General features: G+C 40.5%; 1 protein-coding gene across 1 annotated transcript in view; it reads right to left on the minus strand.

Moving 5' to 3' along the window:
- Window positions 1–20,347: 20,347 nt before the first annotated feature.
- The window catches only part of Plcl1 (phospholipase C like 1 (inactive)), a 317,598-nt gene continuing 312,468 nt past the window's right edge, over window positions 20,348–25,477 (minus strand). Inside the window, exon 6 of the mRNA XM_055617026.1 lies at window positions 20,348–21,053. Coding sequence (XP_055473001.1) covers window positions 20,871–21,053 — 183 coding nt within the window. The 3' untranslated portion in view covers window positions 20,348–20,870. The remainder of the gene's footprint in view (window positions 21,054–25,477) is intronic.

Below are 25,477 nucleotides of genomic sequence, written 5' to 3' on the forward strand. Positions count from 1 at the left end.
GAAGAGGGGGCCGCAATGAGAAATAGAAAGAGTCTCCATCAGCTCAGCCTGCAGGTGAGTCCGCAGAGCATTTTCTTGGTCACTGATTGAGGTGGTAGGGTCCAGCCCACTGTGGGCGGCACCACACCTAGGAAGGTTATCCAGGGTTGTATTAAGAAAGCAGGCTGAGCAAGCCATGCGGAATAAGTAGCATTCCTCCATGGCCTCTGCTTCAGTTCCTGCCTCCAGGATCCGACATGCAGATCATGCCCTAACTTCCCTTCATGGTAAATTTAAAGCTATAATGCTTAAATTAACTCTTTCTTCCCCAAGTTGCTTTTGGTTATGGTCTTTATCCCAGCAATAGAAACCCACAACACCATGAAAATTTTCATATCGAAACCCGTGAATCATGCTAATGCCTACCTGATTCCTTCATTCACATAATCCAAAATGCCATTCTCCTAAATTCCGTCTCCCCAAATCTCCTTCAAGCCTGCCTGCTCTTCACTGTCCTCACAGCTTATTGCCTGGGTTAAAGAACTTGTCATCTTTCTAGATTGAAACAGTGCCTTTTAGTGACAATGTCTTTGAGGACCTCCTAATCTGCTCAACTATGCTTCATTGATCCCTCCTCCCGGGTTCTTATCATGGCTCTTTCATCCTATCCACACTACATGGAAACTACCTACACAGCCCCAATTCTCCACAAGTCTCTGGCTTATTGAGCTACCACTTAACGTAAAAGGTAGAAACTACCTAAAAATAAATTTGCTCATATTCCTGACAAGAAACCCGACATTGTATCTGTAGCTATTTTTATTCCTTCTCCATTTACACTGGTGGAAACAGGTAATTCTTGCTCTTGTTGAGTTTGAGCCCTTCATGTAAACATTGGGTCCCAAATAGCAGAGAATGGATCTGCCCATTGCTAGATTTTTATATCACACCTTAGCTCTTCTTTCTTTTTTAGAACTCCCCTCACAATCTAAACAGACTCAAACTGTAATTTATGTTTAAGTTGTGTTAAGATATAATCCATATGCCCCATAATTCAACCCTTCAAACAAGTGGTACTTACAGTAATTGTGAGCATACTCAGAAATTAATGATACATGATTAGTAATGGGGTAGGCAGTTTTACCATGGTCTAACTTTAGAACATTTTTATCTCTCTCTGAAAGAGCCATTCACTATAGATCACACCTTATTTCCTCTTCTGGCCTAGTTTTTGGCAATTCTACCTCCCATGTCTGTGCATTAGCTGTTTCAGGACATTTTATGGAAATAGAATTATGGAATATGTGTCCTTTTGTCTGCTTTTTTCACTTAGAATGCTTTTGAGGTATACGAATGTTGTAGAATCTGCCAGTCATTCATTCTTTGCTGTAGCTGAAGTAGTTCTGCAGTATTGTTATGCCACCATTTATTTATTCATTAGTTAATGAGTATGTGGGCTCTATCTCTCTCTCTCTATATATATATATATATATATTTATAATTAAATAATGTCATATATATATATAATTAAATAATTTACTCATACTATAATAGAAGCTGACAAGTCCCACTATCTTCAGCAAGCTGGTGATTTAGGAAGGTCAGAGCATTTGTCCCTGAGGCAAGCAGCATAGAGACCCAATACAAACCCAAATTTCAAGCAGAAAAAAAAGCTAAGGTTCCACTTAGAAAGCCATCAATTTGGAATTCTTCTTATTCAATAGAATCATCCTTTTTTTTTCTATTCAAGCTCTTCGTTATTTTAACACACACATACAGAGGATTGAAAGACAATCTGCTTTGTTGAGTTTGCCAAGTTAAATGTGGCTCAGATCTAAAAGCGCCTTAATAATAATACCCAGAATATTGATTGGCCAAATATCAAAGCATCCCATATCTCAGTTTATGGAACCAACAGTACAGGCTCATTTCCACTCTTCTTCAGTCATGGATACTCCTACTGTGGATGGTATTTTGTGTGCGGATCTACGTTTTCATTTCTCTTGTGTCCATAGCTAGGAGTAGAGTTGCTGGATCGCGTGGTGACCCTGTTCGACCTTTGGAGGAAGTGCCATGCTGTTTTCCAAGCAGCTGCTCCAGTTTGCTTTTCTAGTAGTGCTCTCGGACAGTTCCAACTAGATCCTCAACTACACCAACACTTGCTATTTCTGTCTTCTGGGTAAGGGCCATGCTGATGATTGTTAAGTGACATCTCATTGTGGGTTTGGCTTTAATTTCCCCGGTAGCTAATGGATGTAAGCTTTTTCTACATGTGTCTTTGTAATTTCTTGAGAAGTCAATTCAGATGCTTGGCCAGCTTTTAAATTGAGTTGCTCTTTCTTTGTTGGCTTATAATTAATAGATCCCTATAGAGCTATATTTTCTTTATAAACAAATTCTGTAACCAAACTCTGTTCTAGGAACCTCAAGATAAGCCCTGACCATTTGGTCCTTCATCCTCAGTCCTCACTTGGGTCCTTTTTCTGTGAGATCTCTTCCCAGAAGTCCTATAAGTTAGCTCAAAAATTTACCCATGGGCTTGTTGCTGTCCTGTGTTTCCTCCATCATGACGTTACCATTGTCTATGATGTAATGACACTCATCTTATTTTCTCCACAGGCTTGTGTGATGTGTGCTACTATAATTCTTATTTTATGGATTTTCGAATTCCATTTCCTAATAAAATTCAGAATCTAGAATGAGAGCCTAGTGAGTCTGATCTTGAGCCTGAATTCTTTGTGTTCTATTGTTTCTTTCTTTTTTTTTTTTTTTATCTTTGTCAAGAAAATGTGTAGCAATTGCTTTTCTTAGCTTTTAATCCTTGCCATCTACCCACTCTATGCTGGTCAAAGAATAATTCTAATTTGTTCAGCACTAACTTTCCAGACCTATTCTAATGCTTGCTGAATCGAGTGCCTTAATAAAGCACTTTCGAATTAACTACTTAATTGATTGCTCAGATAATCAGATCACAACCATATCACACTCTGCCTAAAGACTCCAGGTGGCTTTCTTTGGAATAAATCCGTGTCATTTTGCAAGGGGTAGGAGTCCTATCTTTACAAAAACAGACCCGTCTTGCTTTTCTTTCCCTCACTTAAATCACATGTATCACATTTTGCAATACTCAGCTGTTTATGCATAATCGTTTGCAAATCTTGTGTGTTGTTCACCACTGCAACATAGACTCAAGGAAAACTTAAATGTCAAAGATCCATTCTGGCTTGTGGTTTTGGGAGTTTCAGCCTTTGGTCAGCTGTCCCCCCTGCTATGGGATGATGGTGGGATGGACATCATAGCAGTGGGAGCACTAGAGAGAGGAGACTGCTTTTCTCACGGCAGGCTGGAAGCCAAGAAAGAGACAGACAAGGGTCAGAGTAAGAGACAGACAAATACATACTCCTAATCTCCCACTTCCCCCCACCAGGCCCCATCTTTCACAGTTCTTACCATCCCCCAATAATATGTTTAATTATGAAAAATCATCAGTGAATTAGTCCATACATTAGGTCAAGGCCCTCATGATTGAGTCACATCCTAAAAGCTCTCTCTTGGAACATCATCACCCTAGAGACCAAGCCTTCAACGCTAAAACTTTGGGAGGAGATTTTTATTTCCAAACCATATTATTTCACTCCTGGGTTCTTCAGGTTCCTACCCATGCCATAATGTAAATTGCACTGAGTTCATCCCAGGAATTCCCAAGGTTTGAGCATTTCTTTGAAGTTCCAGTTCGTAGACTCCTCTGAAGTTGAAGACAAGCCCTTGACTGCAAGCCTCTATAAAAACCAAAAGCCCTTTTGCATACTCTAACATACAGTGGCACAGAATAAATAATCTTGGACTTCATGAAGCTTGAAATATTCGATCCTTCATTTGTTTTCCCTAAAAATATCTTATTTATCCACTGAAGATAACTGCTTTTTCCAGGGAATTTTCTCTGACAAACACAAAACACTCTCACCACACAGCTATACATTAGCCCAATATGTCAGGGCAGCCTAATGTATTAAATTTGGATTGTTTTAGTTCCCTTTCATAGAGCTACATATACCTTATAGTACTATTTGTAATATTTCTTTTTCAATCACGGAAATACAGAGCTGCAAAACTATCCCAGTGGAGATGAAAGAATCCCAGGCACAGTCTTCCTGAATCAAGGACACTGTGATTTCTTTTAGTGCACCATTGCTTTACCATAGTCAGGAAACAGTTGGGGCATTTCCTAGGTGCCAGGCTCCATGCTAGACTCCAGAGGCAGATTGATGAGTTAGACAGGTGAGGTGTCTGCTTTTTGTCCTGTTTGTATTTCCCCGGGAGAGGCCAATAGTAAACAAATCAATCAATAGATAAACACCATGCGCCAAAGAGACCAACAATAAAAGCCTGGAGAGTATTGAAGTGTGTTGCTGGACAGGATATGGTCTAGGAAGGTCATTCTGACAAGTTGATGCCTGAAACAAACAAAAAATTGACACGGTCAACATGTTTCTCTAAGGGATAAGGCCTAGTACAGAGGCAGCAATAAGCTTTGTGGGCTGGAGGCTAGACCATGGTAGGAAAGGGGCAGCAGAAGATTAGCAGCAAGAAGGTGGGACCAGAGCTTGTAGACCACAGCCAGGCTTGAGAATGTGTGTTTAAGTACCATCTATACTGTGTAGGGGTTTTTAAACAGAAGCATCTCACAGCTGTGTGCATACACACGTGTTAGTGGAGAGAAAAACACACATACATCTTTTTTTTTTCCATTTTGACTGCTGCCCAATAAAACAGATGAATGATAATTTAGAAGAAATTTCAATACCACTAACAAGGCAAGAGGAGCTGTGAGGTAACAGAGAGGGAAGATTCCAGATATATTTGGGTGAAGACCTTATGAAAACCTGGTTATAGATTGGACTTTAGAGGAGACAAGGATGAGTGAAAAAGTTGGTAGGTGTGAGCCACTGGGCCCTGACCCGGGCTTCCTGGCAATTAGATGCTGTTTAGTAGGAGGTTGGGCAGGGGATAGCCTTATCCAGGAGTAGAAATTTAGCATTGAAGGGTGAAGCCCTGTTTGTTTGTTTGTTTGTTTGCTTGCTTGCTTTTGACAGAATTCGACTTTAAAATTCTCTAGTTTTTTTTTTTCTTTTTAAAATGAATTAACTCAATTTGCATGTTGGTCATAGGCCCCTTCCTCCTCTCCACCCAGTCCCACCCTCTTTTCTTTATCCACTCTCCCTTTCAGAATAGGGGATCCCCCACACCCAGACACCCCAGCTCATCTATTCACATGAGGACTGGGTTCCTCTTCCTCACCTGTGGCCTGGTAGGGAAATCCCATCAGGGGGAAAGTGATCAGAAAGCAGACAACATAGTCCATGTCAGAGAAATCCCCCACTCCCCTAACTAATGGGGCCACATGAAGCCTAAGTGCCCATCAGACTTACCTTCTTGGGGTCTGTGCACTGCGGTATGTCTATCTTGTGCTATATGACTAAAATCTACTTATAAGTGAGTATATACCATTTTTGTCTTTCTGGGTCTGTGTTACCTCACTCAGGATGATCTTTTCTAGTTCCCACCATTTGCCCGAAAATTTCATGATTTCCTTGTTTTTAACAGCTGAATAATATTATATTATGTAAATTGCCACAATTTCTTTATCCATTCTTCAGTTGAGAGACATCTGGGTTTTTTCCAGTTTCTGGCTATTACAAATAAAATTGCTCTGAACATGGCTTATCAAATGTTGTATGGTAGAACATCTTTTGAGTATATACCCAGGAGTGATACAGCTGGGTTTTGAGGTTAAACTTCTCTGGTTTTAAGGGCAAGATGCATGTTTATGGCTTAAGAGAAAAGCAGTATTTTGTAAACTGCACCACAGAGGAATTGTCATGTGTTATTCCTTACTTCTCACTTAAAGAACAGTAGAATCTACTTATCATGGGTAGAAAACTGAGCTCCTGGCTGCTCAGGAATTGTTCATGAAGCAGAGCATTAGCAACTGAGTATTTTCTGACTTTGATTTATTTTAAACCTTAGAGGTGCTGAAATGCTCTCTCCAAGGGAAAAAAGGTGGTAAAGAACCTGATACTCTTAACAGATGAACAAACATAGAAACCATTTTAAAGCATTTCCTCTCACAATTTGATTTTTTTAGTAACAGTTAAAATTCCCTCAATGATCATGTTAGAGTTCTTCCTTCCAACTAAATTACATGAATGGCACAGAGAAATTAATTGATAGTGACAAAATCCATTGTAGTAAATAAAGTGGAAATAGAAAGGTGATTTGACCGTTGTCCAAGTACAGAGATTCAACATGAAAGCCCTTTGTTTTCCCAATGGAAAATGACCTACCCTGCAACATCCGGCTCATCGGACAGGTTCAGAGATGGAAGCAACCTTACGCAGGAATTGAGAAGTTAAGACATAGATGTGGGAGTGGTACCTGAGAGTCAAAAAGCAATAAAAATGGGGCAAGGGCACTGGACTGTGAGGAAAAGGAGCATTCATAGGCAGCTATGGATGGTCGTTGATAAACGAGATTTAATATTTTTTCAGGGATCTTAGTATTTACTCATTTGTTTGTTTATTTTCGTGAGACCTGTGTAGTCCAAGCCGGCCCCAAATTTATTATGTAACCGAGGAAGGTCCTGGACTCCTGGGATTATGGATTACCATGTGTAGTGCTAGGAATAAAAACCCTGGATTCCTGTATTAGCTCTTGCCATCGTGAACTTTTGTGTTTAGCTGGCTTAAAATGCTAGTTGAAAACCTCAGCACAAGAAGACATCAATGAGCTAAAGTATAATGGGACCAGGGTGTGAAGACTGCCATTTAAAATGAGGAAAAAAATCTGAAGATGAAACAATGATAAGTCTGGGTCTTCGACCATGCGTCTCCCTATGCTCTGCTAGAGTGTTAAAACCTTAAGAGGCACAAGGAAAGGAACTAGCTCCTTGCAAATTCAATGTATTACTCAAGCTTCTTTTCCTAAGCACTGTGATGGATGTACTCAGCTGCCTATGTCTGACAGGATTATATTTTATGAAGGATAATTCAGTTTACGTAGATGTGCTGAGGAAGGAGCAGGCAGTCTCAGATCTAGACTCTTTGTCTTTCGAGAGCCCATTACTTAGCCCATTACTTACTCTACACTGCTGACTTGCCACAGTCGTGTCACCTCAGTGAAAAAGACAAAGGCAACTCAGAGAACAGAGAATTTTAATATCAGCTCCTGAGAAAACATCTCACCACTGAGCACGTGCAAGGCCCCCGAGATTACATTTGAATACCTCTCTTTTACACTCAGCTGCGTCCCATTATTTTCCTTAGTGATAAGAAGGACTGCAGCGTGTTCTTATGGAAGCCATTGTTACCCTTTCCCGTGTTGGTGGTTTGTTTTCACCCATCAAGTGATTGTGAATTCCTTGTTGAGAAACTTGTGCTTACAAACATAAAAGACAGATAAAAAGGCTTGACAGCAGCAGTGTGCCAGGAGCTGTATGTTTGCTTTCTTTGGCAGCCTGAAATCCCAATATTTATCTGCTCTACTTTATGAAGCAATTATACAGAGGGGATATGACTTATGTGATGTGTTTGGATGGATAAATGCAGGTGCAAAGAGTCAGTAGAACAATACCCACTAAAAACAAAGAAAACAAAAAATCTCCCTCATGTATTCTAGAATGTATTTTCAATATATTCCAACATATATAATATTTATATGTTATTTCCAATCAGGGACTCTGGGAATTTAGGAAGCATAGGGAATTTAGGGCCTAGGGATCCATCTATACTGAATCCCAGCAAGACATAATAACAGGCTCATCATGATAAAAGATTTAAGGAGGCACAGTGCTACATCTTTGAAACTACCTTAAGTTTAAACGTCAGTCCACTATGCCTGCACCATGCTTTGAATGGCTAGTTTGTTTTCCTTGTGTTGTTGACAGAACACTGCAAATATTCAGCAGTTTTAGAGCTACTGAGTATAACCTCTAGGACCCATTAGATAAATATGCCTCGAATTCTCCAACAGCTGACTGAAGGTCATAAAACCCATCTTACAGCCTAAGAACATTGCAGAACAAAACACTAAACAACCATTCATGCAGGAATGAAATCCAAAAGAGCGAATAAACCATTACCTTTTAGTAGCACACTGTTGTCTCTTTAGTAGGAACCGAATCACTTGAGACTTCCTATGCCAGAGATAACACAATTGCTAAATGGGTAACATCACAGTTTATTCAGAATCATTTACTTCTTCAACTAAATTTTTAAAACGAGCTCGCACAACACTCAAGCCAGAGTGGGAGAAACTAGCAGGAATAAGCTCATGAAATTTCTTGAGAATCGATAGGTTTTGATCATTTTTATTTTATTTTAATACATTTTCATTAAAATATAATTACATTCATTTCCTCCTTCCCTTTCCTCTCCCTGTGCCCTCCCTGCCCCCAGTTTTTATATTAATAGCTTTTTCTTTACTTTATTGTTACACACACATATACATGCATATTTATTGTTACACATGTATATACATGCGTATTTATTATTACACACACATATATGAATATACACAAATATATAACTGTCAAGTCAAGTCTGTTTTTGTTGTTTGTGTGCATGTGGTTTCAGAACAGATCACTTTATATTGGACAACCGATAAGGGGGCTCAGCCCTGGGAATGACTAATGCTCCCTGTCTCAGGAGTCATTTGTTGCCTGTAATTCTTTCTCTAGGGGTGAGACACATAAATTTCTCCTCTCCCACATTCGAACATCTGTGATGTTACCATTGTTCGGGTCTTGTTTACACGGCCATTTATTTCTAGGAGAGGCTTTCACAGGATTTCTGTGAGGATTTCTCAATCTTCCTGCATCCTCATCTGAGATGCTCCCTAAGTCATAGATGCCAATACCCAGACAGACAGACAGACAGACAGAGAATGCACATGCACAAGCCCACTGGAAGAAGCACATACAAGTACGCACACGTGTGTAATCTTGAGGTTAAACCACTTGAGCTGACAATGCTCTGCTCTCCCACAAGAACCAAAGACTAACAAAGGCCCTCTTCCCACCCTCCACCCTGCCCCTGCACCAGGCATGAGAAATCTCCTTTTGGTTGGTTGGTCAGGCAGGGCAGTCCAAGTGATGCCCAAAATGCAGAGAGACTACTGAGGGAGCCCTGGGTCGCCTCTTGGAAGGTAGGACCAGCTCATTCCCCTGGATCTGACCTGAAAGGCTCTTTCCTGAGGTCTCGCTGCCATGGTACCAGAAAATCCTATGCAAGCTGCCAGGGGAGGGAAGCAATCAATAGTCCCATCCAGATGGAACACCCATGCAGCAATGATCATCGTGGCAAGATAGCCACAATAATTGGCACTCACATGTTACTGGTTATCAACACATCTCTAATTGGACACGCTCCCCTCAACAAGTGGGAAATCATGCTTAGTTCTGCAAACCTAGCCAGTGTCCCAGGACTAGTGAGGTCACGAACTTTAGAAAAGAATCTCTGACTGCCTCTTTGTTCAACTAGCCTAATTCCTTACTACATTCTAAATCTTGTTCTTCTACTTACAGGTAAGCGTAGCTACCACAGTGTAGCTTCTATTCACGTTAATGCAAACCATCACAGAAAACCACAAGTGGGTAGAACACGTATGTAACTGTGGTCACAGCCCTGGTGAATACATCTGCATCAAACAGGTTTCTACATTACAGGAGCAAAACAAAAAGAAAATCAGAATTGATCTTGTGAAAGTTCATTGTAACATTAAGGCGCACACAAGGCCTCTTCTTAAGGAAGCACAAAAAACAAAGTCAAATTCTACTTCGAGAAAACACTAGATAGCATCTTGTTTAGGGTCGATAAAATGTAAAAACCAGTGTTTTCATGAATAAATTCTACTTCACTTAAGTTCCTTGTGAAAACTGCTGACTTTACCTGTAGCAGACAATAGGTTTCAAAAGCAGCTAACAGTGACAGTCATGGTTTTGAATGCTTTTCCAGAACCTTCCCATTCTTCATCATGATTGAAAGGAGTGGGCTTATACAGATTTAATGTGGTAGGAAAGGGACCATCTGACTAAAGAGTAGCTAGATGTAGCAAGATGATGTGGTGGTAGGCCCTCCGGATCCACCCACCTCTCTGGGTGATTTCAGTCTCTAACCTTCCAATAACCCCTCCTGATGCCAGAATAGCCCTTTGAGAATCCCACTGAGTTCTACCTAAGTGTGAGTTTCACGGTATATCTGTAAATGAAACAGCGGGCTTGGGGCTTGAGGATGATGTGTTACCTGGTAAGCCATGCCCACATGTTCCTTCATCCTCAGTTCCTCTTCTAAGATGAGGATAAAAACATAAACCTCTGCAACTACTAAGTAACAGATTTTGTATTAAGAACAGTGTTCGGCATGGGAAGGACACAGAAAACGTTAAACGTTAAAAAATGCTCCCCAAAATACTTCAAAGGCAAAAATCATTGAGCAGGATGAAAAGAAATTTTTGTGAAAGGCAAGATGTGACAGAACATTTAAAATCAACATCTATGATATACATACTTGAATTTCTAGTTCAAGTGGAAGTATAAGAAAATCTCCTAGGGTACAGAGGAAAGTGAAAGAAAGTAGATTCAGAAAGAAACAGGAAAAGGACATGGTGTTTACGATGCCCAAGATAGGACAACGGCAGCACATGACACTCCATACACAGATGTAACAGGTGCCAAAAAAAAAAAATCCATATACTGAAAAGAAAGCTTAGGCAGACGTGAAAAGCCCAACTACTTATATACACATGTTCTCAGATAAAAGGAAAAACCAAACTATTCAGAGGCAAAATCTCCAACATCAGAGAAAAACTGCAAATGTACAGGGAGGGGAAATGATTACTTATAAATGAAAATTTCTTACCCACTTACAGCACTGCTATGAATTTAAAGAGGTTTATTGTGGTAGAACTCCACTTAATAAACAATACATATTTAAAGTACGGTTTAAGCTTTAATGTTAATATGACATATAAAATTATCCCACAACCAAGGTTAGACACACCTTGATCAGCTTTCAGCATATCCGAGGGCTGAGCTTGCTCCCTCCCTGTTCTTCACTGTTTCCAGGCACTCTTCATTACACTGCATATATATATATATATATATATATATATATATATATATATATATGACCTGCAATGTGTAATTTGGCTCTGGTTCTCTATTCATAATTACTTTTATGTCGCAGGAAATTACTCTATTTTGTTGAAACTGTTAAATTTTTTAATTAAAAAATTAAAGTTTTTAATTCTTTATTATTTATACTTTATTCACTTTGTATCTCCCCTGTAGTTCCCTCCCTCCTCCCTTCCCAATCCCTCCCTTCCTCCTTCTTCTGCACACATGCCCTTCCTCAAGTCCACTGATAGGGGAGGTCTTCTTTTCCTTCCTTCTGATCCTAGTCTATCAGATCTCATCAGGAGTGGCTGCACTGCCTTCCTCTGTGGCCTGGTAAGGCTGCTCCCCCCTCAGGGGGAGGTGATCAAAGAGCAGGCCAATCAGTTCATGTCAGAGACAGTCCCTGTTCCTATTACAATGGAACCCATCATTGGACTGGGGAAGGGGCATAGGAGAAGAGGAGGGAGGATGGGATTGGGAGGGGCTGGGGAAGGGGGGATACAAAGTGAATAAGCTGTAATTAATAAAAATAAATAAATAAAAAGAAAAAATTCCATTGGGACTGCAATGATTTCTCCAAGAGCCAAAAACCATCTAACAAAAACCCTAACACCAAGCCTTCTTGTGACTTGTCAGTCAAGGTTCCTCAAGAGATTCCCAAAATACTGTAGGCTGTTTCGACTGGCTTTTGTTGCCCCCCACTTCCAGAGGCGGAAGATAGGTCCTTATTGCTGAAAACACCATGCACTTTGGACCCGGGGTCCAGATACTCCTGAGCTTGGATAGACTTGAAAGCCTCCTTCCTCCCAGTGGGCTAGCTTTCTTGGACTAGAAGGATCTATGTAAGATTCCAAAGGAGCGAATAAACAAACCTAACTGTGATTCCTCCAGACACACAATGGCCAGCAGGGCATGATTGGAGGCAACCGCCAGCTCTCTAACTGACTTAAGGCTCATTTAACAAGAGGGACTTTATGCCTGTTCCGGGAACCCGAGCTCATCACCCAGGGCTAGTGACATCACAGATCTTGAAGAAGAAAGCACAATTTCCTTGTAACTCATCCAACAGAATCCCTAACTCCATTCTAAATACCTGTCCTTATGCCCAGAGTTAAGTGTAGACCTCACATTTCATTAAGAAAACATGGATGCGGGAAGCTCATGAAGCTTCAACCCAACCTTAAAAGACTGAAGATAGCTAATGATGCTTAGAGCAGGGGAAATAGTCTTTCACAGCAAGGAGCACATCAATCAGTTATGTATTTTACATACATACATACATACATACATTATACAGCCTGGGTAGGTTGTATTTATGTATTTAGGAATAAGTGTGTGTGTGCGCGCGAGTGCATGCACACAAGCGTGTGCCTGCTTGCTTGTGTGTTTAACAAAATTAATGAAAAAAGAGATCATGTCAAGGTCACCCATGACGACTTTGGCACCAGGGAGGGACTTATGACCACAGTCCATGCCCTCACTGCTACCCAGAAGACTGTATTTGGCTCTCCTGGAAAGCTGTGGTGTGATGGCCGTGGGGCTGTCCAGAGCATCAACCATACATTCACTGGTGCTGCCAAGGCTGTGGGCAAGGTCATCCCAGAGCTGAACGGGAAGCTCACTGGCATGGCCTTCCGTGTTCCTGCTCCCAACATGTCTGTCATGGATCTGACATGCCGATAGGAGAAAGCTGGCAAGTATGATGACATCAAGAAAGCGGTGAAGCAGGCATCTGAGGGCCCACTAAAGGGCATCCCGGACTACACTGAGGACCAGGTTGTCTCCTGCGACTGCAACAGTGTCTCCCACTCTTCCACCTTTGATGCTGGGGCTGGCATTGCCTTCAAGGACAACTTGTAAAGCTCATTTCCTGGTATGACAATGAATTCGGCTACAGCAACAGGGTGGTGGACCTCATGGCCTACATGGCCTCCAATGAATAACAAGCCCTGGACCACCGACCCCAGCAAGGACACGAGAGCAAGAGGCAGGCCTTCGGCTGCAAAGGAGTCCCTGTCCCAGTTCAGCCCCTGACTCTGAGCATCTCCCTCACAGTTCCCATCCCAGAACCCAGAATAGTGGGAGGGACCCAGGGAACCCCACTCTCTTGAGTAAAGCTCATCAATAAAGCTCACTGCACCCACAAAAACAAAAAAGAAAGAAAAAAAGAGATCATGAATTTGAAAGATGGCAAGAAGATATGGGAGGTTGGAAGGAAGAAAGGGAAAAGAGAATTGATGATCTCAAACCTAAAAAATAATTAAAAACATTGTATTGTGATAAAAATAAGCAATTCAGTTGGCTGGTTTGATGAATAACTAATTAAAAGTACATAAAATAGTTTAAGCTTTATCTCGTATTTCAAAATAGCAGATTGAATTCACCGCTTGAGCCATATGCTTTGACACATATTCAAGAAAAATGATGCAACTGATAATGTACACCATATATTGTAGACTAATGAGAAATCATGTAAACCCTAAACATATGTGTCTTTGTCATTCAAAACAGAATAGATGGTATACACTGTAAGCACAAATCATTTGAGTGCTCTGATTTTTCTTTCTCACCTCTTATTTAAACGTATCAATTATATTTATTATAACAAACTTAACCTAAAGTTTAATGCAGCAAACATATTAGTGATTGAACTGACTGATACTGGAAACCTCTTTAAATGTTACAGTTTCTTCACATATTCAATGTCATATAGTAATCAAGAACTTATTTCCATCTAGAGTTATAATGTAGGTCACCATTAATACGCCCTACTCACTCCTGTAAAGCCAGCGACCTCCCACACAAGCAATCAACCAGAGCGCGGCACTGACACAGCCGCGGCAGTGGCTAAGAGGCTCAGTATGGTTATGCCTATTTGCTATTTGCTTGTTATAATCAATTATCCCCCACACTCACCATGCAGCTGACTAAAACGTTGGAGATTAGACCTGGATTTGTTCTGTTTAATAAATTTAAGTCAGAACTTCCTCATGAACACTGCATCTATATCGCTCCCACCTTCCCCTCTCCTCATCTAATGCGTCCTGTGTACCCTTCCCTGCTCCATCATCTGTTCTTTAAGGATTATTGTTGCATGTAGAATTGTATTTTATTTAAAAATTAAAAAATAGCATGGAAGGTATTCATTTACCTGTTTACTGAAACATTCTGTTTCCTGGTTGGCATTCCTTCTAGCATGTGCATGACATTGTTTTCCTTTTTTTAATACCTGGAAGAGCCCTGAGGAAGGAAAAGATGAGGGGGAAGTGGTGTAATGCTATTTCAGTTAAAAACAGTTTTTAGGGCTGGAGAGATGGCTCAGCAGTTAGGAACACTGGCTGTTCTTTCAGGGGTCCTGGGTTCAATTCCCAGCAACCACGTGGTGGCTCACAACCATCTATAATGTGATCTGATGCCATCTTCTGGCGTTCAGGTGTACATGCAGAAAGAGCACTCATATACATTAAATAAATAAATACTTTTAAAACATTTAATAAAATATATTAAAGTCTATTTTATGATTTTATCAGCTTGTCTTTTGTCAGTCGGTATACATACCTTTGTACTGTTTCTGCTTTTTCATTAATATGGAATAACTGCCACGAACATTTGTGTCCCTTTTCGTGGACACGTTTTCATGTCTTTTAATGTAAACCTATGGGTCACACACTCAGTACATTTAGCTTTCTGAGGACCTGGCAAGCTCTGCTCCACAGCAGCTGCACCACCGTCTAGTCTCCCTAGCAGTACAGAATGGGCCCAGGTTCTGTGGCTGCTACCTACCACTAGTTATGGTCTTTCTTACCACAGTGCACTCAGTTGGCGTCAAGTATTGTCTCACCATGACTTTGAGTATCCTGAGTGGCTAGATGATGCTCATCTGTGTATCTTCTTTGAAGCAAAGCTTTTTCAGAAGTTCCGCCCATTTTGGACACTGAGTTTAGATGGAGTAGCTCCTCACATACTCTGGATCCAGATTCTCTTTTGAGATGTATAGCTTCTAACTGTGAGTCTCCAACTCTTCTCGATTCCCTTTGGCGTACAAATTATAAATATATGTATTATATATAAGTATATGTAATTTATTTATATATAAATATATAGTTTATTTACATAAATATATAGAATTATTTATATAAATATAAAATTTATTTTACATAAATATATAATTTATTTGTATATAAATATATATTCTATATATAAATATATATATTTCTAATGAGACTATAATTGGTAATAAAATGTTATTAAATTTCTCTAGACACTGAAAATAGAAAAAATTTAACAGTACATTGGCAGTGATGAAATTAAAAAAAGACAATGTATTTTCAACATTGAAATACTTTTATAAATTCCTTGTCAAAACTTCAATTGTAAAATTTTCTTAAGAGTATTTGGCAATTTATCTCAAAACCAAAAATACATTGGATTCAATCACACCACTTCTAGAAATTTCTTCTAAAGAAAAGTTTAAATAACTTTACAGTAGATTTTATCACTGTAATGTTTGCATATCAAAAAATAAAAGAATAAAAGAATAGAGAAAGTCTAACAATAAGATATTACCCAAATATATTATGATATATCACATTCAAGACATAGAATAATAACTATAAATCATTTTATGGTCCAAAGATCGCCACTTACATGTCCACTGTCACCAGAAACAGCATCATGAGTCAGGTTCTCTGACTAACGGGACAGCATGTGTCCTTTCTAGAGACTTCTCTCCAACTGATGCCAAGCAGCACTGTGTGCATGTTAAGATGAAGGAGGAAAAGTGTCTTGGGTTGTTAAAACATCCAAGATTTTAAAGAAAGAAATTGGATTGGATAGGAATTATTTTTTTAATTTCTCTAGCTTACCCACTTTTGCAAGACATTTGATGACTACAAGAATTCACATTTACAATTTTATCAAAATATCATGCACACTTGCATACAATGCCTGAGGAAATATAAATCAAAAAGTTAGTGATGGTTTTATTTTTGTTTCATACACCTGTCTGTTTTTGAGCTTTCATATCAATTGTTAATGTTTTATTTTCAGAAGAAAGATGATATACCTTTCTTGTGGTGATAAGAGAGTTAGAGATCGAGTTAGAATTTTTGAGAATAAAATTAAAATCACTGAATAAACACTTTTGTGCATACCAGACAGACATGAGCTTAAGTTTAGATCTTCTATTTGCTATGTCAATGACCATGACTTCTCATTCTATAAATGTCAGTGATTATGGTTACCATCCCTTCCTCAAATTCCATTAGAGATGTGAAAGTAGAATTAATAACCAATATATAATAACTGCCTGGCATCACCGAAAGGTAATGGGTGAAAGTGCTTTCTGTACGGCAGTTCAAGACTACCATATGTGGACAGATGTGTAGAGTAGAAAATGTGGTGTGCAAATAGCAAAGCTTATCTGTCACTCTGCTTTTACTAGTTTATCCCAAGGCAATACTGTCATAAGGGCGTCCTCTTAGCACTTCTAAAGTTTCTTTCTGGGCTGTGTCTGACTAGCAGAACTTCCTGAACTCTTCCTGGCTAACAGAGATGCTCAGGGAGTGGATAAAAAGGTGCTGACACTGAGTTCATGTCAGAGACAGCCCCTGTTCCCCTTACTAGGATACCCACTTGGAGACTGAGCTGCCATGGGCTACATCTGAGCAGAGGTCTAGGTCCTCCCCATCCATGGTCCTTGCCCTGGGCCTACGTTTTTTTGGTTCTGTTGGTCCCTTTGTGGAGCTCCTTTCCCTTACAGGTCTTTCTATCTCCCCCTTCCTTCATAAGATTCCCTGCACTCTACCCAAAGTTTGGCTATGAGTCTCAGCCTCTGCTGTAATACCCTGCAGGGTAGAGTCTTTCGGAGGCCTTCTGTGGCAGACTCCTGTTCTGTTCTCTGTTTTCTTCCGCTTCTGCTATCCCATTTGCCTTTCTGAATGAGGATTGAGCAATTTCCCTAGGGTCCTCATTCTTGCTTAGCTCCCTTTTTTTCCATTTTTATTTTAATTTTTATTAATTATACTTTATTCATTTTGTATCCCCCCCATGGCCCCCTCCCTCTTCACCTCCCAATCCCACCTTCCCTCTTCCTTCTCCACGCATGCCCCTCCCCAAATCCACTGATAGGGGAGGTCTTCCTCCTCTTCCTTCTGATCCTAGTCTATCAGGTCTCATCAGGAGTGGCTGCACTGTCTTCCTGTGTGGCCTGGAAAGGTTGCTCCCCCTCAGGGAGAGGTGATCAAAGAGCAGGCCACTCAGTTCATGTCAGAGACAGTCCCTGTTCCCATTACTATGGAACCTACTTGGACACTAAACTGCCATGGGCTACATCTGTGCAGGGGTTCTAGTTTATCTCCGTGAATGGTCCTTGGTTGGAGCATCAGTATCAGAAAAGACCCCTGTGCCCAGATTTTTTCAGTTCTGTTGCTCTCCTTGTGGAGCTCCTGTCCTCTTCAGGTCTTATTATTTCCTACTTTCATGAAATTCCCTGCACTCTGCCCAAAGGTTGGCCATAAGTCTCAGCATCTGCTTTGATACCCTGCAGGGTAGATCCTTTTAAAAGTTCTCTGTGGCAGGCTCCTGTCCTGTTCTCTGTTTTCTCCCTCTTCTGATATCCTTCCTCTTTGCCTTTCTGTAAGGGGTTTGAGCATTTAGCCAGAGTCCCACTGTCCTCAGAACAAAATGACTGCCTACAGATTGGGAAAGGATCTTCACCAACCTTTTATCTGACAGAGGGCTAATATCCAGAATATATAGAGAACTCAAGAAGTTAAACAGCAACATATCAAATAATCCAATTTAAAAATGGGGTACAAAGCTAAACAGAGAATTATCAACAGAGGAATATCAAAATGGCCGAAAAACACTTAAAGAAATGTTCAGTGTCCTTAGTCATCAGGGAAATGCAAATCAAAACAACCCTGAGATTTCACCTTACACCCGTCAGAATGGCTAAGATCAAAAACTCAAATGACAAAACATGCTGGAGAGGTTGTGAAGAAAGGGGAACCCTTCCCCACTACTGGTGGGAATGTGAACTTGTACAACCATTTTGGAAATCAATCTGGTACTTTCTCAGACAATTAGGAATAGTGCTTCCTCAAGATTCAGCTGTACTACTCCTAGGCATATCAGGACATTTGCTCAACCATGTTTGTAGCAGCTTTATTTGTAATAGCCAGAAGCTGGAAACAACCCAGATGCCCCTCAACTGAGGAATGGATACAGAAATGTGGTACATCTACACAATGGAATATTTCTCAGCAAAAAAATCATGAAATTTACAGGTAAATGGTGGGAACCGAAAAAGATCATCCTGAGTGAGGTATCCCAGAAGCAAAAAGACATAGGGTATATACTCACTCACAAGTGGATATTAGACATATAATATACGATACACCTACTAAAATCTATACACCTAAAGAAACTAATCAAGAAGGAGGACTCTGACTAAATGCTTGCTTAGGTTCTTTAGGTATTCAGATTTTAGTATGTTTATCCTATAGGCCATAGAGGAAGACAATGCAGCCAGTCCTGATGATACCTGATAGGCTAGGGTCAGATAGAAGGGGAGGAGAACCTCCCTATCAGTGGACTATGGGAGGGCCATAAAGGGAAAAGAGGGAGGGAAGGTGAGCCTGGGATGAGATGAGGGAGGGGGCTACAGATGGGATACAAAGTGAATACATTGTATTAGATAAATAAATAAATTCAAGGAAAACAAACAAAAAAATTGAACATAAAAAAAAAGGTGTTGACAACTGCCCAGAGAGTATCAGAGAAGAAAGAGTCCACAGCATATTCTCCACAAGATGCAATAGATGCTACATATGAACGGAGCTTAAGGATGGATGGAATGAACTAGGGACTTCTAAAGACTATGTTTGACCCCAAAGCAAAGAAAAAAAAATTATGTATATTCTTTATGTTTTTGCCACCCAGCTTTATCACGTGTAAGTCATGGACTGATCCAAATGAAGTTTGAGACGCCGAGGAAGCCTCCAGCTGGCTGATGTGAGGCAGCTCTTCTTTCTGTCAGTAGCGCTTACCCTTCCTCATATGAAGTCATAGCAACTCTTCTTCACTGTTAATCCCACAGTGGCTTCAGTGGAACAGGTAGAAACCATCAGGTAATCATTGCATCCTTGGGAATTTGTCTTCAAATGAACCCAGTCCCCTCCCCACACGTTCCTGGTTTTAGCCTGGTGAGTAAATTTATGATACATGGTCTGTGAAAATGGTGTGCTCTCTAACATTTTTACATAAAAAAAACCTTTGTTTTGTGGTTTGTTTGTTTGTTTGTTTTTCAATAAATTCACAAGAAAAGAGAACAAGAGATCTGTTTTTGACATCTTTACTTTTTTGGTAGTGTGCAACGAGAACAGAGAATAAGAAAACTCGGGAAGAACACAGTAGCTATAGAGGATGTTGCTATTTGCAAAATTTCAACAATTATCTTCTCTAGGCTCCCCCAAATTAGCATATTTGTTAATCAAATTAATTAAGAAGCTTTTCAAAATAAAAGCAATGTTTTAAATAAATATATTCTTTCATAACCGTAGAACATTTAGCTCAGTTGGTGGTAATGAATAAACATTACATTTAAGAAGTTTATGAAGACATTAGGGTAAAATTATCTAGATAAAATTATGTACTCTAATTAGCCATTTGCTTGTGTCTTACTGTATGTTTTAAAATTATCCCATATATGTTGTCTAATTTGCTAGCTCTCAAATCATAAAGATGTTATCTGACTTATAGAATTTGTCAGCTCAACACGATGGTATGATATTATTTTAACAATGTCTTTAAATTTAGTACCCTATATGAAATTTAGTCCTTGCCAAGTACTTGTGTCTGCCCACAATTGGTAATAGAAAATGAACCCCAAACTCACACCTCAGGAGAAGAGGTCTTCCTACAAAGCTTGAAATTTCACAAGTGAATGCCACTGTCACATCAACAATCCCAGCTACAACAGATCATTTAGTGTGCTTCAGAGTACCGCCTGGTAGCTACCAATTTACTCTGGCTAGCTTTTCTACCAAAGGCACACGCTTAGCAAACATCTACAGAAACTTCCTAAATTTGATTTTGTATAGTAAATATTTTAATGATTTTGCTAAATGAAGAAATTAATTTATCTTTCCAGATTTCTAATTTTAAAAGATTTTTTTATTCACTTTTATTTCTACTATAATTTTGAGGATTTTTTTTTAAATCTACATGTAATCTATGAAACACTTTTGCTTTGATAATTTGGTTTTCTTCAATGATAAGCTGTGCTAAGATCTCCAAAATTAAATGACAAAGGCAGAGAGACAAAACTAACCACAGCAATGAGTTACAATAAATGTCCATTAGGATTCAGATTATCAGCTGTCTCCAAATGATGATAAAGATAAAAACTGGAACCAATAATACAACAGAGAACAGATTTTAACAGGGTCTCTCTCTCTCTCTCACACACACACACACACACACACACACACACACACATGCACACAGACAGCCACAGCTCAGAGTTTAAAACACTGCTACTAAAAGTTTTAACTTAGATAAATTAACTACAGGAAAATACTGACACTGTGAAAACATATGTTTATGTACAGCTGCCCATGGAGGGCATCATTTCTGTGAGCATCTGAAGAATGGAACAAAACACAAAGACAAGAATGGGAAATCAGAGTCCCTGACAAGGGCATGTGCACTGCCCAGGTCACAACTTCCCGTTCTCCTCGCTACTTTCCTTCTCCTCTATTGCTTCCAGGCTGCGCTTGCCCTTGGCCTCGGCCCCACTGCCAGGGCCTTTACTCAGTCCACAAGACAAACAGGCCAGCTGCATCTGCTTCATGTTCTCTATAGCTTCATTCTTGGCGTTCTTCAGCAGGTCTCCTTGTCCCTACAAATGGTAGAAATAGCAAAGAAGAACGTTATGGGCCAGGCTCATGCACTGACATTGCTCTGTTTCTTCAGAGACGCGCTGACAAGGTCTGAGACACACCCAGACTTAGGCGCTCACCTTTCCAGGGACATACCCAAAGTTCTTTTCCAGCATGATGGGAGCCATTTTCTTGGCGCTTCAGTTCTGCAACCTCAGACCTAGCCTCCCAGCTCACTGCACGCTTGCTGGCCACGCTTTGGCATAGGAACCGCATCGGGACCTCGTGTGAACGCACTGAGAACACCGGGACCTCCCATCCCACAGTCTGAGAGTAGGCACGCTATCGCGGTTCCTGTCCAGTCAGACAGACGCTTCCAGATTCTGACGAAAACGAGGAAAGATGTTCTCCCATACAACTGAAAATTAAGCCAGCTCACCAGAGAAAACAGCACAAAGGAAAGCATCCGGTGGTGGACCTCACACAGCCTCACGCCTGACGAGCTGCTCTGACTGGGTTATTTCCGCAGACCTCTGCTGGAGCATCAGTAGCTATCCGCTTTCCTTCTGTGCTTTGCAGCATCCTGAGGACAATGTTCCTGTCTGCCTCTCAAGGTACCACACATCCATCAAAACAAAAGGCACACCAGGGTTGCTGGGACACGCTGGCTGTCGTTTGCATCAATGTGTCAGAAAAAATTTTTTCCTGCTAGTTTTATTTTTGACTTGAATTTATTATTACAGTGTTTAAGTGTGTGCACGGACACTGGCTCAGGGCCTGAAGGACATCAGAAGTGTGCCGAAGTGGGCTGTGTTTCTGCGGCGCACAGACAAAAGAGGAAGTAACTTCCTCCCATCCTCACCAGTGTAGGCGGCCATGACCCTGAAAAGCTGAGGGTGCAGGGGCCGTACTGACTACAAGAGCATTCTATGAAGCATAGTCTCATTCGGAGAGATGACAATTGTCTGCCAGACATTTTCCACGATAGAATGCAACCTTTCTTTAATTTTATGGATGCCATTTTCTTGTGATGTATATAGACTACTTGCTTTCAAATGCCTAACAATGTTCATTACCACAAACTGCATAAAGTCAGTAGGTGACTCTGACCTAGCTGTTGTAGGGACAGCTAAGTCCTTTTGCTCATTCCTCAAGTAAGCAGTGGCTCCACATCGCCCAGGGTTTGTGCTAACATGGACTGACTTCAGTAACCACAAACATGGACCAGGATTTTAGAAGTACACTTGGAGGCTGGATGGGTGAAGCTTTCTTGTGAGGAGATAGGAATTATGAGGTTACATGGCTGGCACAAGCTCACAGCCCCCTAAGGATGTACTATAGTCTTTCCTTCTAGGCCCAGGGCCCCTTCCAACACACCCTGAGACTAAGATCCTCAAAGGCAATAAGCAGAGACTGCAGGCAGAGGCCTGTCAGTTAGAGATGCATTTCCTGGGGGCAAGTGTTCACAGCATCCCTAGAAACTGGAGAAGTCTCTTGACAGCATGAATAATGAATGAAGCCTCTCTGGACCTGAATACTGAAGCCCCTTATAATTTATAGAATGAAATTATTAAGTAAAGGTATTAGAACACATAAAGGACCTACTCTGTGCAGGTAATCTTTCATTCAGTTGTCACAACCTCCCAGGAGATAGGTATTTTTATTAAGCTCAGTTTACCTCCTGGAAAACAGAGCCCCAGTGTGACCACCTTTTCCTGAGTCCCATAGCTCCTGGGTGTGGATCTACAGTTACTTCAAGGGTCTGTGGTCCTCACCACTTCAAGATATGGGCTCTTTCAAGAGTAAATCATAGCCTCCCCAAAGTACAAGGAAGTCACCTACTCATTGTTACCCACGGAACAACAGAGACAAAGAAGAAAATGGCTGCCCATATGTCCCTGACTGACAGAATCTGCAGATGGGATGTGGGACCAGAAATACAGGACAGAGTAAGAGCCCCCCAGGCAGGGATAAGTGTCAGAGTGTCTTCCACCAGTGGCAGTGTGGGCCACTTGCCCTTCTGTGAAGATAACTGGGATATCTTTTGGCCTTCCTCAAAGTTGTAAGAATGAAGAAAACAGGTTGAAAGGCTGTTTATGATTTAATGACCCCAATAAACTGCTATAAATGATCTGAAAAGCACTTAAGCTTTTCTACTACCGTTGTCAATAACTGCAACTGTTGTGTAATACGGACTTGGGGAGCATGTTTAAAACGCTTCTACGAGAGTCTGTTTGCAAGGGTGTGCATATTGACAGCATTTTTAAAAATGGAAAACTCTCTTTACTAAAAAGTCATATGTGACTACACCTAAGATCATTTTCATAGTTTTGCTTGTAAGTCTTTAGACTTAGTTTGAAAATGATCATCAATTTTAAAAGTAAACTGGTATTATTATTATTTTTTTTTTTTTTTTGGTAGTTGTAAGAGAAAAAAAGAGAAACACACCGCGCTATCAATCTTGGTGACATGAATGCATAACAAACACACTCACATCTCTTTTCCTGCAGCAGGTTCTGAAGTGCATTTTAATCAGCCCACTCTCATTGCCCCAGTTTTGAGAGGTGGCACCCAAGCCTAAATGCCAGACTGTGCCAGTTCTGGTGAACAGAAGTCAGTCTCTCTAGAATACAATGGTCTATTGGAGAAAACAGTTTGTACCAGTGCACAAGAACACAGATACATCATCTCCTATAGACCCAGGCGACGGCACACACTGGCAGAGGAAACACACACACATACACATTAAAATCAGTAGTGAATGAAGGAATAAAAATGAAAGGCTATGAAGAACTTGCATACAAGGGTTGGATTTAATTGTTTACAAGAGCTAGGATTAGGGTATCTTTCTGTTCTGTGGCTCAAGAAACCATACAGTCTTTCTCCCTTGGAACTTCCCAATTAAGACATTGGAACTAGAAGAGCAATTTAGTTTCTTATTCTAAAAAATTTTACAGCGGTGATGTGTGTTACTAAGGACCCTACTCTCTTTAGTGATTCTTCCCAGTTTTTGCTCAGAAATTTCCCCTAACAAAGAATCTGCCCCTCTCTCCATTCTGTCACAAACATCTCTGTCCTTATAGCATTTCCCTCAAGCTATATCAGGCAATTGATTCTTGAATAGTGTGTACTTAAGGCACATTCCAAAAAGGCATTTTAAATAATGTTTTGATGCTCCTCTCCTCAAGCAGGGGTCTTGGAGGGAGCGTGAAACAAAGAGGGTTTTATTTTCTTAGTGGCATATAAATTGAAACACTTCTTGTACACAAAAAAGAATCTGGGGCTGTCATGCATATAACACAAAATTAATGCAAAAAAAAAAATCCTCAACTTGAAAGAATGTCAAGCTGCCACTCCTTTTCTGTCAGGAAGCCTATGGGAATTCACAGCTCAGAGGGGAAGGTAAGAGTAGCATGGAGTCTCCCCAACACACAATGCTGATGGGACACAAAGAACAGCCATGAGAGGCAAGTACCACTCCCTCGGCCTCCATGATTATTTGGCTTCTGAACATAAGGTTGCACAGCAGTTCCAACAAACTGAGAATGTACCAGTTGGAAACATGAAAAATCACAACACTTCATTGCAAGAAGTTGAAGCTAAAAACTAATGATAGTTAATACATATTTAAAAACAAACACTAGACATTCCTCGCCAAATTCTGTTAACTACGTAATGGCAATTAAAGTACATTGCTTAGAAATCAGGAAATATCCAACAGGATTTGGACTGTATCACAGCGCCACCTCTTTAATAATTCTGATAAGTTAGTCCTTACGATATCTAGGAAGATATCATACAATACTATCTTTCATACAATAATATCTCATAGGTTTGGGATTCATAAGCAGATTGCAGTCAATAACATACTATCAGGACATCAAATAATAGCCAATGCCATATTGAAAACTGAGATGCCAAGCATGAAGTGATGTCTCATTATCTCATGATACCACACCCATGAAGGGAAATAGAATTCTAACTACAAATCATCATAAATTAGTCAAATGTTTTATAATCTATTGGAAGATATTTAAGACATTAGTGGTTTTTCCTACTTCTCTTACCGAAACCTGCAGTCTCCTCCAATGTTTCCGAATCTGGCAGAGTCACTCTCAGAAGCCATCACAGCTCTTCCACACCCACCCTTCCCGTGAGAGGCACCTCCCTTGTGGAGTCAGTTCGTGAGAGCAGAGGAAAATACAGTGGCCAGTGCCTTTGTCCCATGTGAAGGAAATGTGTGGATTGTCTCAGGGCATACCACAAACATTCCAGGCAGTTAGCTGGGACTCTGGGAACAGAAAGAGCCATACATGTACACAACCACACACACAAAGAAGTGAAGGTTATCGCTAAGCCATGTGAGTATCTGAGGGCACTCCCAATCTCAGGCAGATTTACTTCCTGATAGTCTTTCCATGGGAGAGTACAGATCCACAGCCAG

The sequence above is a fragment of the Psammomys obesus genome, unplaced genomic scaffold (assembly GCF_907164565.1).
Source record: "Psammomys obesus unplaced genomic scaffold, mPsaObe1.curated_primary_1811, whole genome shotgun sequence".
In the NCBI taxonomy this organism is placed as follows: Eukaryota; Metazoa; Chordata; class Mammalia; order Rodentia; family Muridae; genus Psammomys; species Psammomys obesus.